This window comes from Micromys minutus (genome assembly GCF_963924665.1).
Source record: "Micromys minutus genome assembly, chromosome: 22".
Classification (NCBI taxonomy): domain Eukaryota; kingdom Metazoa; phylum Chordata; class Mammalia; order Rodentia; family Muridae; genus Micromys; species Micromys minutus.
Window position 1 is genome coordinate 13,709,859 of NC_137957.1, and position 15,940 is coordinate 13,725,798.

At 45.4% G+C, this 15,940-nt stretch overlaps 1 protein-coding gene and 1 pseudogene across 2 annotated transcripts in view; one reads left to right on the plus strand and one right to left on the minus strand.

Moving 5' to 3' along the window:
* Nucleotides 1-7,070, plus strand: part of MSRB3 (methionine sulfoxide reductase B3) — a 109,325-nt gene extending 102,255 nt beyond the window's left edge. Inside the window, exon 7 of the mRNA XM_080935051.1 lies at nt 4,174-7,070. Coding sequence (XP_080791177.1) covers nt 4,174-4,341 — 168 coding nt within the window. The 3' untranslated portion in view covers nt 4,342-7,070. The remainder of the gene's footprint in view (nt 1-4,173) is intronic.
* On the minus strand, nt 6,030-14,296 carry LOC308435298 (di-N-acetylchitobiase-like; annotated as a pseudogene). The gene is made up of 2 exons: nt 13,392-14,296; nt 6,030-6,055 (listed from the first exon to the last, which is right to left on the minus strand). The product of its transcript is annotated as a di-N-acetylchitobiase-like (transcript).
* Between the last annotated feature and the right edge of the window lie 1,644 nt (nt 14,297-15,940).

The following is a 15,940-nucleotide window of genomic DNA, read 5'->3' on the forward strand; positions in this document are numbered from 1 at the left end:
CTTGGGTTGTGCTGACTTAGTTACTGCTAGGGCCACCATAGTGTCTGTCCTTGACATTTATTAATTTATCTCATTAACAAAATCAACAGAAAGGCGAAGATCCACAAACACCAAGAGTGTTTCCTAAGCTAAGCATTTTTTTTTTAGCGAACCTACAAGCCTTAGTAATCTTCTGTAGATGACAACTCCCGTATCTCTGATGATTGAAGATACCCGAGTGACACTTGGACTTTCTGTAAAACCTTAACACCAAACTGGCTAGTTCACAGCCATTTCCTTGACAAAAGATTAATACTGCAAGCAAGAGAAACAGGGCTCCTGCTTGCACGCAGGTGTCCCCAGGAAGCATGGGAGGAGCCGGTACTAATGGCAAAGTGAATTGCTTTTCTTCTGAAAACTCTTTTCCTTTCTCTTCCCATGTGCCCACATGTAAAGGCCTAGCTTTGAAAGTGATTCCTTTTTGCAGATCAAATGCTTAAGAGAAGCTGACAGTAAGAAAAAAAAAAAAGTTCAAGTGTCCTCTGAGAAAGGCCTGGAGGATGGTGGGAAATACCTTAGTGCGGAGCGATGCATCCCTGGAGGGTTCTCAAGGTGGGTGGGGGCACAGCTGGGAATTGCAGTCGGAGTTCAGTTTGATTCTTGGTCTCTTCCCTAGGATGTCCTAGCTCTGGGTTCTCTGCAGGTTCCCCCCACCCTGAATCTTGTAGAGTGGGAAAGGACTCCCATGAGAATCGATGTTTCCTTTTGAACCCTTTTCACCTGCACCTTTAGAATGATGACTAGAATACTCAGGTGCAGCGGTTCTCGGTAACATAGGGAGCTGCCTGCGTGCCTCAAGGAACACCCGAGAGTCTATCCCTGGAAGAAATCACTAACAGCAGGCTTCAGAGATTTCTTCGTCAGGCAACCAGTTTGTTTCAGTTACTACCAGGTGTGCTAAGTGTAAGCTGCACATTGCCAATTGGCGGGGGCCAGGGAGGCAGAGCTCGCAGGCGGCTAAGGAAACAATGTATCACTGACAACTCCCATCCATCATCTGAGCCTCTGGCCGGCTAGAAGCAGGAGAGAATGGGCTCCATGTGCGCTCCCTTAGGGCTTTCATACTCTCAAGCTCAGATCAGTCTACCTGAGAGGAAGCTGACGTGGCATGCTGTGTGGTTAGTCTTCTGGCAATGAGTGACAGGCACTGCTCTGGTGGCAGAGATAGAAGTGACCCCTCCCCGCCTGTGCCACCCTCTGTGACCTGGTGTGCTGTGAGCCTTTAAAGCATATTGTGATAGGCACCCTGAGGTCACCTCCATCGTTTTTTTGGGGCACTGCCCTATTGAGAGGCCAGATCTTTTTCACACTCCATCTTAGAGCACCTGACCTAAGGTTGAACTCAAGTGAACTAACAGGCCAGTGCCTAGCAACAGCTTCCAAGTTAACCCCTAACAAGGCCTATGTCTAGCACCAGTTTCTAAGACATACCCCAACAAAACTGGAGTCTAGCGCCAGTTTCCCATTATTCCCCAACAAATCTGCACCCCCCAGGTTACAGGCCCGCCTCTGGCGCTTTACTTCCTAACAACCTCCAGTCAGGAAAAAACACAGATGTTAAGTTTAAGGTTTGGCTCCCAGCACCAACCAACTATGTTAAAGGCCACAGTGTGTGCCAGTCAGATGTGTGCCAGGCTAGATACCCGCTACTTGTCTCTAAATGTTTGCCTGAAACTAAGCTTAGGGCTACTCCCGATCTGCTGTGTCAGAGACAGTGGTGTGGCCCAAGTTCAAGCTTGAATAAAGAGACCCTGATGCCATTGCATCAGAACTGGCTCCTTGTTGGTCTTTTGGGGTTCAGAACATTTCCTGGCAGGACACTATTCTAACCCATGTTTGCTTGCAGATAACTGTTGTCCTCTCTGAATAGTGTCTTCTTTCCTCTGTCCCTTTTACTTGTACCAGGGCTATGTTTTGAAGTGAAACTTGCCTTTCTGTTTAATCAGAGGACCAGTCCCTAGTTAGCAAACAAAAGGGCATATTGAAAATCAGCTTAATTCACCAGATTCAATCACTGTCATGTAGCTACCGAAAAATGTAGGGGAGTTAAGAAGACCACATAACGTCTAACCAGCTTTAAATCTGTTCCTACCATACTTTTTCAGTAGGGAGGCAAGCTCGTACTGAGACAGTTAACGAAGAGAAGCAATCCCATTTATTTTGCCCGGAAAGCTGTGTTCTCTCAATGACTACTGGTGCGCATGCTCTCAAACCCCACCTCGGGCGTTTCCCTGCCAACTTTCCTTCTCAGACGTCGAGGTGATCCAAGTGCCAGACCTACACACAAGATCAGGAACTGTGTACCAGTCGCAGAATGCTGGTTCCTGTCAGCCTGCACCACCGTACATGCTTTGGCAGCAATAGGTCTTTCCCTGCGTCACAGCGTGAACGTACAGACTCTTACGGTGTGCATCAAAGCTGCAGATCCCCGTTGGCCTCCATTGTTGGCAGGAAGGAAAAGCAATCTGAGATGACCTAAACCTGCACAGACTATGGTCAAATGTGAGATTTGTTTTTCAGGCCTGTTTCATATATATTTTTTCCAGGAAGTAGATGAAACCAGTTTGGGTTCGTTTTTAGTCCTTTAATAAACTGACCCGGCACGTTGGCAGTAACACGAGGGCACGCACGCCTTTAACACGGAAGCTGCTCTCGGTACTGTGTTAGGAACAGAGAGCCTTTAGCACCGGGCTTAGCACCTGCAGAGGGAAAACTGAGACTCTGGGTGTTTCCACTCTGATGAGCACCTTACATCACCTCTTTCTTCATCCCTCTCCCTTTCGAGTTCTTATACCCTTCTCAGTCTATAGGTACCCTATAAACAGCTCAGCGGGAGAAGTGAGCAGATTACCATAAGCCACTTCTGTCCTGCTTTTACCTTGATTGTCACTCCTTCCTCTCCACACAGACAGCCACTTCTTTCACCTGTTTCCAAAGCCTCTGTGGAGGTCCCTCGACATCTTCTTTCCCTCTCCCGACCTGCATCCCTGATTCTCTCCTTTCCTCTCACTGGCTGATTTCTACTGACCACACCTTATGGCGCACTGATTATTTTGTTTATTGTCAGTGTCTCATCCCTGATAGGTAAGCACTCAAAGGCCAGGGATTAGTTCCTGAATCCTCAGAGTCTAGGACAGTGCCAGGCATGTGACAGGAACTCCGTAATTGTCAGTTACATGGAAATCATTTACTCCAGCCATTGGCTTCTCTGCTGCACTACGAGTTGTGTGTTTCCAAAGCCTGTTGGAGATGGTACAGGGCTCTCTCAATCTACCTTCCCTGTCCCTGCTAAGGGAGGTGTGTGCATGTGGCGTGTGGTACCATCTGGAGCTATACTTGGCTTCAAAACAGTTACTGCAGGCATGTGGAAAAGTTGCATCCAAATTGCATCCTCCGTAGGTGGAGCATAACCAGCCATGTCCTTCCTTCTGATCTCGGCTTCCTCAGTATTCCGAACAGTCAAGAGCTTAGATTCAAGTGAACCGCTTCTTCACTGTATATCATTTATGAAAAGAAAAGTCAGCATGACAATCCAACCATTGGAAGCTAGAAAACAAGACATGGTGTTGGCCGGAGACTTCCCACGTGCTGTATTTGCAGCTTTGGCGACCATGACATAAATCTCCCGAGTCTTGCCACTGCTTCTCAGGGTTCCGGGAACATCTGGGGCTGTTGTGAAATTTTACCACCCATGAAAACAACCATCACATCTGTCGCGGCCAGTTGAAGACTATCTTTTACAGTGGACTTCTGCATATCCGAAACCCACCCATCCAAAGCCAAAAGCCATGCCACTGTCCTATTTCTTATAAGGGGAGAGCCAGGGTCAATTCAGGTCATAAAATTATTGCCATCAATTTCCAGCTGACTGGGAGAGTTCACAGTTCAGAACATACAGTGGCTCCTAAATGATTTCTGATACACACAATTCTGGTGTTTTTTTTGTTCTCAGCATGTAGTCCAAAACCTGTTTGGAACCATCTTTTTAGCTATCAGCAGTCAGATTAGAAATGGTCCAAGATGCTCTCCCATCATCCCTACCTGGGTGGGTCATCCACGCTGACTACTTCCTGTGCGTTGCCCTCAAAGCCTACTTTGTGCATGTGTGCCTTAAGCATCCTTTTTCTCTTGCAGTGCGGTGCTCATCTTGGGCACATTTTTGATGATGGACCTCGTCCAACGGGCAAAAGATACTGCATCAACTCGGCATCCTTGTCCTTCACTCCCACAGGCAGCAGTGATGCAGAAGGAGGCGGCAGCAAAGACAGCAGCACCCCAGCAGCAGACAGAGCTGAGCTGTAGAATCCGGGCGGCTGCGGAAACAAAGTGTTCTTAATGCACAGCTGATTGAAAAACCAAAAATGGTTTATCTTAACAGAGCTATTTTTTCAGAAGCCATAAGGGCAGTTTATGCTATCGAAAATGTTTTCTCTCTTTTGTCTGATGGTAGTTCGGCCAGTCCATGTATTTTGCTGTTGACTAGGTCCAGAACTGTGTGTAGATCTTGCAAATGGAGATTGCTTTGTGGAGCTTCTTCGTAAGCGTCTAAGTAGCCTTGGCATCCTTTTCTTCCAACGCATACCTTCCCTTAAGTTTGTCGTTGTGGGGACCCCACTTTAGAAGAGGTGGAGCCGTTTAGTGAAACCAGAGAGCTGGTGCTCAGGGGCAGAGAGAAGGGCTAGGATAGGCAGAGCATCTATACAGTAAAGATGGAACGCTGCCTTAGATTGATAGGCGGAGTGGAAAGTCCGAGCTAAGGTTGTTTTTTCTCACTAGAAGGGTGTGAAGGTCTGAAGTCTTTCCTTATGTTACATTGTTGCCAGATGTGAGAGGGCTCACTGAAGGTTGCCGCAGAAATGCAAACATTACCTCTGGGCAGGTCTTTATTTTATATTATTTTCCACTGTAAACAGCAGAATGTAAGACAAGTTGTAAAATGCTGTCTCCACCTCCCCCTCCATTTTTTTTTTTTTGTCCAAAGTTCACAAAGAAGAATGCTTGCCCATTGCCTCTGCATAAGCCTTTCTCGGCATGCCTCATGTGAACTACATCTGGATGAACAGTTTAGAAGATTTCCCCAGTGCAAAATAAAAGATTAGGGACAGCACACTTCATCAAGGCAGTAGGAAAGAGACAGATCAGAGAAGACCGAGTGTCAAATCTTGAGCCCTAAATAATTCCATGCTATGTAAAAAGACCAACAGGATCTCACAGGTAGTGCACCTAAACCAGACTTTCACATAGCATCAGGTCAGTGGGAGGAGGCTGGAGATAAAGACAGAATAGTCAGGCCCAAGAGCCACCCTTCATTGTGTGTACAGGGGACAAGCCATTTAGCCCCGCTGTACCTATATCTTCACGTACACAACAGGACTCATATAGGTATAAAATATATTGATACTCTCAGGGCAAAATTACTATATTGCTGTACCAATGAATAAGATCAGTAGTGTAAAATCGCACTGGTCTGGTTGTAATTGCCTCAGAGCACAGGCCAAGTTTGCAATGGGGAGAGGCAGAGGTGGACTTGGTTGGCTGGTATGGAAATAGTCAGCCGGAAGCCAGAGCTCTGCTTCTGGGAGCTCTGTGTGGCGACGTGAGGTCTTCACAGGGCTGAACAAAGGTGATAGCAGTCACAGGTGCTGTCTCACCCATCAGCACTGTCCTGAAACGTGGCTTTGAAAGGCACTTAGATTTCTAAATTTTTGATGGAGCCTGGCATCCGCTCCCTGTCAGCAGTATCGATGACAAGAACAGACCTGTGGCAGTTGTGGGCTCATCGGAAAGCAATAAAAGCTGGGATGAGCAAGGTGAGACTGCCATGTCCAGCAGCTTCTCCAGGTACCTCTCGAAGGTCTGGACATCCTGGAGGGTCTCTAGCATCACCCCATTCTAGAGACGCCCATGCTCTTAGCCTTGCACACACAGAAAAGTCACCTAAGCATTGGGGTCCCCTGGCCCCAGATGTTTACCCCAAGCCCAGGGTTGCTCTACACATCACAGGCTTCACTCTTCTCTAGAAACAAGGGGAACGTTTAAGGAGAGGCCTCCAGACTGCCGTAAAGTCTTTGCAACACCGTAAAGGATTCCACATAGGGTGGATAAGGACAGACGTGGGTCTCACAGGACATTGTCACAGCTTGTCACCCATCCTTCAGACACACACAGCCCTTTCTGCCTCCTCCCATCTGTGTGGTGGGCTTCTCAGGGGCCCTTGGATATAAGCCAGAGAGTTGGAGTGGACAAAGAAGACAAATGAGAACGTTCTCCCTCCCCAGAGACTCTGTATAATACAATAGCACTACACACACACACACACACACACACACACACACACACACACACACTATCCATTGAAATAAAAAAGGGAAAAGAAAGAAAAATGAGTGTACCCAGTTTAATTCCAGATTGCTGTTTGGGCTCAAGTGGTATCAAGTTTCAGTCCATTTCTGTCTCATGTTAAAGAGATATGTTGCTAAGATGTCAGTGAGCAATAATACCAGCCATCAAGGGCTAGATTTACTTTTGCAGGATCCGGAGTGCGTGAGCTGAGGTGGTGAGGTGGATGCGATCTGTGGGAATTCTGCCATTTAACACAGGGGGTGCACAGTCCTCCTACCTGCACCCCAGCTCCGACTGCACCATCGGGCCATGGGCTGGTAGGCAGGAAATATGTCCGTACGTGCGTGCCGAACAGATGGGAACGAAGCAGCAGCATCGAGCGTATTTCTGAGTATTTAAACTCTTCACTTCTTTTATATATTTAAAACCTTAATGCAAATGACGTAGCACTTGGAACGAAGCCTCTCCACGTTGTTTAAAATGTCTTGCTTTAGTATGAAAAAAAAAGACGATGAAAAATTAGTACCATGTTTTGAGGATTGTGTATGATTCTTGACCTAGCTTTTTAATGACTTTTCTTCCGATAGTTTAAAACTTTTGAAAAGTGACAAGAAACCTTCACTGAGAAGCCTTTTTCAATATTTGTTGTATACAGAAATTAGGTAATAAAGTTTCTTTATAAAAACGCCTCTCTTCTCTGGCTCCTAAAGACTGCTGGGTTCTCTAGCATGGCTGCCTACCATACACAGTGTAGACAGACCTCCTCTACTGAGGTGGTCTGTCCTTAGTGCCCAAGGAAGCTTCTCCTTTGCTTCAGCCTTTGGAACTTGGAGACTCTGTGTAAGGAAAGGCCTCTAGGATTCCTTAAGACCAGAGGACAGGAAGACATGCTCATTTCCTCAACCTTGACCTCACCACGGCAGACTCTTCAATGGTTTCTCTGTGTGTTGTGCTAAAAATATGCTTTTTGGAAATTCCCACTGTGGTAAGCTGCAGGCCTGGTGAAAAAGTCCAGTGTGAAACTTACACACATGCCACGTGTTGGTCTCTAGAGGTCCTTACTGCTCGTGGATTGTTTTTTACCTTTAAACCTCATCTCTGCAAATGGAACACAGTGGCTCATTCTGTAATCCCAGGATTTGCGACACTGATCCAGGAGAATCTCGGAGTTCAAGGTCAGCCTGGACTACCTAGTGAGTTCCAGTGTAGCCTAGGCTACAACTGAGACCCTGTCTCTGGAATCCAAAACAAAATCAATACTCATCTATGGATAGATCTTGGTATGATACTATTTGTTGTTGAAATGTTTGGGTTTTATTTGTTTTGTTGACCTTTTTAATTAAGGGAGAAGCGGGGCTGCTGGAGACTGGCTTTTCAGTGCTCTAAGTCACGTGGCCTTCCTGGAATCCCAAGCATGGACCAGCAGTTCCAAGTTGGGCCTCTCTATGAAACATACACACACACATAAACACATATATAGCCTCAGGTACTATTCTATTGCTGTGAAGAAACACTATGACCAGAGTTTCTTATAAAAGACAGCATTTAATTGGGGGCTTGCTTACATTTTCAGAGGTTTAGACATGGTGGCAGGCAGGTATTTTACTAGAACAGTAGCTAAATACTCACATCCTGATTTCCGGGCAAGCAGTTGGTCAGGGTGGAGGTGGGATGAACCTGAAAAGGGCTTTTTGAAACTTCGAAGCTCAACTGCAGGGACACACCTCCCCAGACAAGACCACATCTCCTAATCCTTCCTAAACAGTCCACCAACTGAGAACCAGGCATTCAAATATATAGGTCTGTGGGGATCATTCTCATTCAAACTTCCACATAGAACATGCCCATATATCTCATCATATATAGAAACACACTTCCCGTGTTTTAGTAATAAAATGACTTTTGGACAATACTGGTATCCAACAAAGTTTGAATTTACAAACGAGTGAGTGAGTCATGGGACAGTCTCAAAGGCACCCAGTACTGATTCATAGCCATTGTTTCTTGAATTCAACAAAGCTGGTTGATTAACAGTCTCCATTTTTAACACGGGGCTTGGAGATGTGCCATATGCTATGGGAGAATATTCTAACAAGAACTCAGCTCTTTCTCACTCAGATGACGGTCTTGTCCTAGGCTAACCATGAGAGACAACAACTTAGCAATGACTATCAGCCCTGCACCAAGCAGCTCTGAGACTTCCCAGCCTGAAATATCAGAAAGTTTATCATATAACTGTGGAAAATTCTGAACTATTGTGGGTTGAATCCACACAAACACCTCAGAATTGGGTGTTACCTTTTTCCCCACATCAAATGTACAGAGATCCACCTGTCTCTGTCTCCCAAGTTCTGGGAACTGTCTGAATGAGGGTTTCAACCACTCTGGTAAAACAACATACCAAAAAGTCACTTGGGAATGAAGGGCTCATTTGTCTTGGACTTCTGCATCATAGAGCATCATGGGAGGAAGTCAGGGCAGGAACTCGGAGGCAGGAACAGATGAAGACTCTATGGGGATCAATGTTTATGGGCTTTCTCAGCCTACTTTCTATACAACCCTGTCCAAGCTTGAGCCCACCAACAGTGGTCTTCCCACATCACTCGCTAATTAAGAAAACTCATCACAGACTTGTCCACAGGCCAATCTAGTGGGGGCATTTTCTCAATCCCCCCAAATGACTCCAGCTAGTATCGAGTTGATATAAAACTTGACAGCTCAGAAGCCAAGTCAGATCCTCACCCCACATGTAGTTTTCCAGACGTTTTAGCTAGATCATCGATGGCAATGATGTCACAGAGGTCATGGGGTATCTGTTGTCTGAAAGTTTTCAGGTCCTCCCATCAGTGTCCACAGAGATATTCCCAGCAAATACAAACATGTTCTTTCCATCACCTAGGCTTGGTGAGGACCTTTACAAGGTCTCAGGAACTAGGGCAAGGCAAGCCTTGACTGAGCATTAGCTGCTCTTACAGGTGAAAGTATAGAAAGGTAAGTAAGTACAACTTGAATGAAGAAAAGCTCTGTCAGGCTGGAGAGGTGGCTCAGTGGTTCAGAGCACTGGTTGCTCTTTCAGATGTCCTGAGTTCAATTCCCAGCAACCACATGGTGGCTCACAACCATCTGTAATGGGATCTGATGCTCTCTTCAGGTGACAAAAGACGATGTCTAAAGACAAGAGACAGTACTCACATACATTAAATATTTTTTTTTTTTAAAGAAAGGCTCTGTCTTAGCTCAAAAGAATTGCACGAAGTTGAGATGGGATTGCTTCAGGTTTAATTTCTCAGGACTTCAAGTGTCAACATGGAAATGTATATTCACCTTAGCTGAATCACACATTAAATAATCTTTATAAGTCAACCATTTGTTTCATGGCCTCCAATCAGAGATGTGTGGTCTTCTTAAAGATGTTCTATTAAAGCTTGGAACAAGGTATGTTATGTCCCTAATAATACTTGTCCAATCACAAACAGAACTCAAGCTCACGAGAGCACAAAGACTCTATCTCCTATGCATGCTCCAATGTAGTTTACCAGTTAGTCTCTGTACAATTGTTTGGGACCCACATGCAGACCAAGCTGCACATCTGCTACCTATGTGTGGAGAGGCCTAAGTCCAGCCTGTGTATGTTCTTTGGTTGGTGGTTCAGTTTCTGGGAGTCCCCAAGGGTCCAGGTTAGTTGACTCTGTTGGTCTTCTGTGGAGTTCCTCTCCCCTCCAGGTTCCTCACTCCTTCCCTCTCCTCAATTCTTCCACAAGACTTCCTGGAGCTCCATTTGATGTTTGGTTGTGGGTCTCTGCATCAGTTTCAATCAGCTGCTGCATGGAGCCTCTCAGAAGACAGTTATGCTAGGCTTCTGTCTGCAAATCCAGACTGGCTGATGCAACCATAGCCTGAGGCTCCAAGGTAGTTGCAGGAGGAAGGCAGGCCAGCAGTGTGTCTGTCGAGTTCCTCTGAGGACTGCTCCACACCCCCCCACATCGGCCATGTCTCCATGGAGGTCTCAGTGTGGACGGAAGAATCAACTCCCATGTGTCTGCAAGGGTATCAGATTCACAGGGACACACTGGGAGACCTTGAGGCCTCTTTGTTGGTCAAAGCTTTGTTACCATGATGTGGCACTTGATGACACTGTTGACAGCTGTTATTTGTCATTGCTGGCCTGGATACACAGGTGCTCTGCTTGAGACAGACAAATGAATGCAATAGCAAAACCCTCCCCAGTGGATTTATTGAATACTTCTCCTAATTCTGGTTGCAAAAGGAAAAATAATAGTAAGCCACATCTTAAATGGAAAGGAGGAAGAATGCAGGTGACACTGGAAATGACAAAAACATCCAGCTTCTGGGAACGCTGGCCCTGCAATCTTTCCTGGTGACAGACAGGGAGGGGATGAGTATCCTTCCCCAGGGTCACATTCTTCCACGAGAGAGAAACAGAGCATGTGAGTGTGGACCATACAAGGGTCCACCCCAGGAACGACAGACTAAAGAGAACTGTTTCTGTTTGTTTGCAATTCATAGCAGATTGATAATTGCAAAGGCATTTATATTTGGGGCTCCCCCCTCCCCCGCTTCTTAACACTCTAGCCTGTAATGCTGGTCAGGCATCTGGTGTTTGTTAAATGGCTGGGGAGCATCTCCTAGCATTCGGGCGATTGCAGGGAAGGCTGTGGGGCGCAAACTGGCCTCATCCGGTTTACATCTTCATTACGAAGCTCCTCACATACCTGTGTCCATCTGGAATGAATCTCTAGGTAAACCTCTGGGCTCTTTCTCTAAAAAGTAACTGTAATCATTAGGGATATACCCAAATTCAACTTAGACTAGGTATGTGCCTGAACTTCAGCCAAAATCCTGTGCCTCACTAAGAGATTTTCTTTTTTAACATCAGTTACATAGGAGGACTCTTTTCCCTATGCATAGGCAGTGGGGTTCCTGATTCTCTTTGCCCAGGGCTTCTATTTATGCCCCAAGGACAAAGACAAATGGCTGTAGGGAAAAAGATAGAGATATTTTGGAGTTACCACCAGTTTTCCTGGTACCAATCTCAGAGTTTTAATACAGATCGCACGATACTAACATTTTGCAAAAGCTAGGTCCTTTCCCCTCTAGGCACTACCCTAAACTTCACATTAGCAACAAGAGCAAAACAAAGCAAAAAAAAAAATTTTTTTTTGAACAAATCAACAGCTGCCCATTTTCTGAGTATTCCCTTTGTATGGGTCAAAGTTCATCTACTCGACCTATGTCTGGGAGCCAGACACTGCTGGGTGCAGTGAGGCAGACTAAGACTACAGCATGCAGCTAACCCCACACAACCCCAGTGTGTCATATGAAGCTGGAGAAAAGTGTGAGTACACGGGGGAGCTAATTGGAAGAAGGATGGTTGAAGCGGAGTGGTGGATGAAGGATTCTACTTAAAGATGGAGAGATGGAGTCTTCAAAACGATGCTGGGAAAACAAGACAGTCTAAGGAAGTTGCTAGAGATTTGTGTGGTCCTTATCTTTTTCAAATGGGCCGGTTATCCTGACAAGCTTTCCAAGATCCTAAGTCAGACACATTCCCAAAGGAGTTCTCATTTCTCTTTACAACATCCATTTTCAGAGGGGGAAAACACAGTGTTATTTGTTTGTTTTTCTATTTACTTATTTTGTTAGCTTTTCTCTTCCAGTTTTCTTCTTCCAGGCAGGCTGGCATCAAGTTTACTATGTACCAAAGGTGACATTGAACTTTGGTTCCTCCTGCTTCACCATCCCTGTGCTGTGTTTTTGAGCCTGCGGCACCACATGTGGTTTAGGTTGTACCGGGGACTGAACCCAAAATTTCAAACATGCTAGGCAAACACAACTTTCTGAGCTTCATCTCCAGCTCCTGTAATTTATTTGCTTATTTTATAAATTAAGAGAGACCCAATGGTGGGGGCGGGGGCAGGAAGAGGAAGATGGGGGAGAGAAAGACCTTAGGGAGTCTTGAACAGTGCCTTTGCTTTTTTGTGTGCCCGTATAGCCAAGGTGGAGTCAGCCTCTGTTTGTGGTTCATGTTGGTTCTTACCGCAACCCTGTGCTGTCTGCTCTTGAGTCTATCTGACCTGCACCACAGTTGAGGATCTCACAACAGCAAACAGGCCTTGGCAGTTGCTCTCTGTACATACCCTCCTCTCTCTCTCTCTCTCTCTCTCTCTCTCTCTCTCTCTCTCTGTGTGTGTGTGTGTGTGTGTGTGTTTGTGTGTGAGTGTGTGAAATTGTTCTGCTCTATGGACTATATGGTTGACTCATGTTGAACCTGAGTTTTGACAAAGTTTTACTTATTTGTTTGTTATTTTATTTAATGGGTACCTGTGAATAAGCTGTTCATTGGACATTGTAAGCGTTAATTATGCTGGGGAACCTGCTACTCTGATTTGTATTTTTTTTCTTGATTGTTTACTTTGAAAAAGAGTTTAAGAGTTTACCTCTGAAGGCTAGAACAACAGCCAATTGAGGTTTTTTTTTTTTTTTTTTAGTTTTTGGTTTATTGTTTGTTTTTGTTTTATTTTGGTTTTGGTTGGCTTGTTTTATTGAGTTGAGAGCCATGTCTACTTTAGGTAAAAATACTTCATGGAAATCGTAGTTTGTAAATATCCCTTACCACTAATTTTGTGAATCCATATGAATTGTAGAATTTTTCTTTTTGCTATTTCTTTGAAAATATCACTGTAGTTTTGACAGAGGTTTAAAAAAAAACCCTTAGAATGATTTTGACAGAAGTAACATTGAAGATATAGATTTGAGGAGTTTGGACATTTAAATAGTGCTAAGTTTCTCCAATTCATGATCACTGGCATATAATCTAATACACCTTTTACACTGAACTGTACCAGGTGTGTGTTTAATATATATGTGTGTACATGTGTGTTATATATATGGACTATCTGTGTAATTGTAATTTGCCCAAACCATTTTATTTCACACCTTCTATTTTTCCTAGTTTTTTTTTTTCTTTATCAAAACTAATTTTGTTTTACCTCTTTTTCTCTTCCACATGCCAATGCCCCGCAAGCCGTAGTTTTTGACATATGCTGCCTTTAGTGAAATGCTCTGGGGGTCATCATACCACCCCTGACGAAAGGCCAGCAGGCCTCTTGTAGCAATAATAAGGAGCTGGCTGCTCTCTGTTCCTCTGGCTTCCGGAAACAGAACTATTTACTTGCTTCACGATCACCTTGTAGGGCACCTGATGTCCTGCAGCATTATGACAAGGAGCCTCCCTAAAAGGGACCTTTGCAGTGGTGCAAATATCATCCTTTGAGATTTTGGCAAATGTAATCATAGCCGTATCAGGGAACACCCATTACAAGTTTGATGCCCCTCCTGATGTAGTCGCTATATCCAGTTAATGTCTGGTTGTAGGGAGCACTTGCGGCTGCAGCGCGTTCTGACCAGATCTGACTTTGCTCGTCGTAAGACATCACAAAAAGAAAGCCGCAGGCGTCCTTGATCCCAGTATAATGATAGCACCTTTTGTCTATACACTTTGGTGACCAAGTTTCATCAAAGGTTACCTGTGACTCCCTCGATCTCAGATGGAAACGCTCTGTGGTTTCTTTGACCAAAGCTGTCAATGCGTCATATTTAGCTGATGAGCAATGAACTTCTTGTTCTATGACTATATTAACTCCATCCATATATTGTGTTTTGGCTAAATCAACTCTTTGAGCTATCCATGATGCTCTGAAGGCAGCATCGATGATGTCCTCAGGGATACATTACCTTGAGTATCAGACTGATGGGCAAAGGGAATGCTGACCTCGAAGTCGCGACGATGGCGGATCGGATTGGTTGGCAAAGAGTGGCCTCGGGCACGGGCAGTCCGCAGCTGCATGAGCTGTGCCAGCCGCAGAGTGAGTTCCGGGAGGTCCCTCAGCGCCATGCCCAGGGTGGAGGCGGCGAGAATTGCGATTTTCTAAGATCAGTCTCCCAACGCAGATTCCATTTTTCATGTGTTTATGTGTACACACCCAGAGCAACCAAGGGGACTGTCCCGGTTGACATTTGCTGGCTGTTGTGGCTCTGTTTCCTTGTTGCCACCAAGGGCAAGGGGAGCAACTGGAGATTCTTCTGCCCTTATTCCCCCAGTGCATTAAGAACATCTCTTGTTACAGCTCCTTCTGTCTCTCCTTACATTTTGGCAGGAGGACATTTTAGTTCATCAACTTCCTACCTTACTGCTGGAAGGAGGTTTCTTTTTATTGAGGCTGTTAGCCAATCTCCAGTTTGCTTTCACTGTCATTTCCGTCCCAAGTAAGAAAAATCCTGCCCGACAAGCTGGCAGCGTCTACTTCCTGTGTCTTTTCCTGCAGACTGCCGCTATCGTAGTTGTGGTTGGTGAAATGGGTGTTCAGTGTAGCTCTGGCTTGGCTCGATCTTAGCTATGTAGATCAGGCTGGCCTCAAACATACAACAGTCTTCCTTTCTCTGCTCATTGAGTGCTAGGATTGTAGGCCTTTGCCATGACACCAGGTTTCATGCTGCCTTTCACCCATAGTTCCTGTTGTATTTTGTAGAACCGTGGCCCTGCCAAGGTGTCCCCATGAAAAATCAAGCCATGTGACAGGACTTTTATAAAAGGGATTTTATTTGGTTGGAGGCAGAGGAGTGTGAGAGAAGGGTGGGGGGGGGAGGAAAAGAGAAAAAGGCCAGCGGAGGACACGTGGGGAGGATATTATAGCAGATGGAAAGAAAAAAGAGAAAGGAGAGAAAGGAGAGAGAAGAGGGGAAGAGGGGGAAGAGGGGAGGGGGAGAGGGAGGGGGAGAGGGAAAGAGTGCACTGAACAGTCCTTCTAATAGAGAGCCAGGCTCATACCTGGTGGTTGCTAGGTAACTGTTGGGCTGTTGTGCAGAGCCCAGAGGACATGCTAACAGCTAACAGTTCCTTCTAAAGGCTCCTGGATTGAGCCTTAGGTTTCTTCTTCTTCATGTCCCTTGGACTCTTTGCACCTGTGTTTGCTCTTTGTGTTGTATGTTGCTTACACGTGTCTTCCAAAACAGACTTTGTGGGTTTCTGTTTATAGTTTTTATTTTACAGTAAGTTTGTAACGTTTGGAGAAAGAGGTAAAAAGCGAATTCTTCTGCCATCTTCCAGACCCATATTTTAGTTTAAAAGCCTCAAAATTACTTAATAGTTTAAAAGCCTGAAAATTCCAACCTCTGAGTAGTTTGCACTCTCAAAGAGTGGCCTCTTCAGCTCTGGGATCCATTGTGTTGAGATGTGAATTGTTCAAATAAAAGGAGCTCTTTGGTTTAGTTGAATTTATAGACTTTTGAGCCAGTGCTCTATGCTTGGTGGGGTTTTCACACCTCTCTCCTAGGCAGGGTTTTCATTGCTGAGATGAAACACCACCGTCAAAGAGACCTAGTGTAAGCCAGGTTGCTGTCCATCCATCATTCAAGGGAATCAGGACAGGGACTCAAACAAGGTGGGAACCTGGAGGCAGGAGCTGATGCAGAGGCCATGAAGGGGGGCTGCTTACTGGCTTACAGTCTTGCTCAGCCTGCCTTCTTATAGAACCCAGGA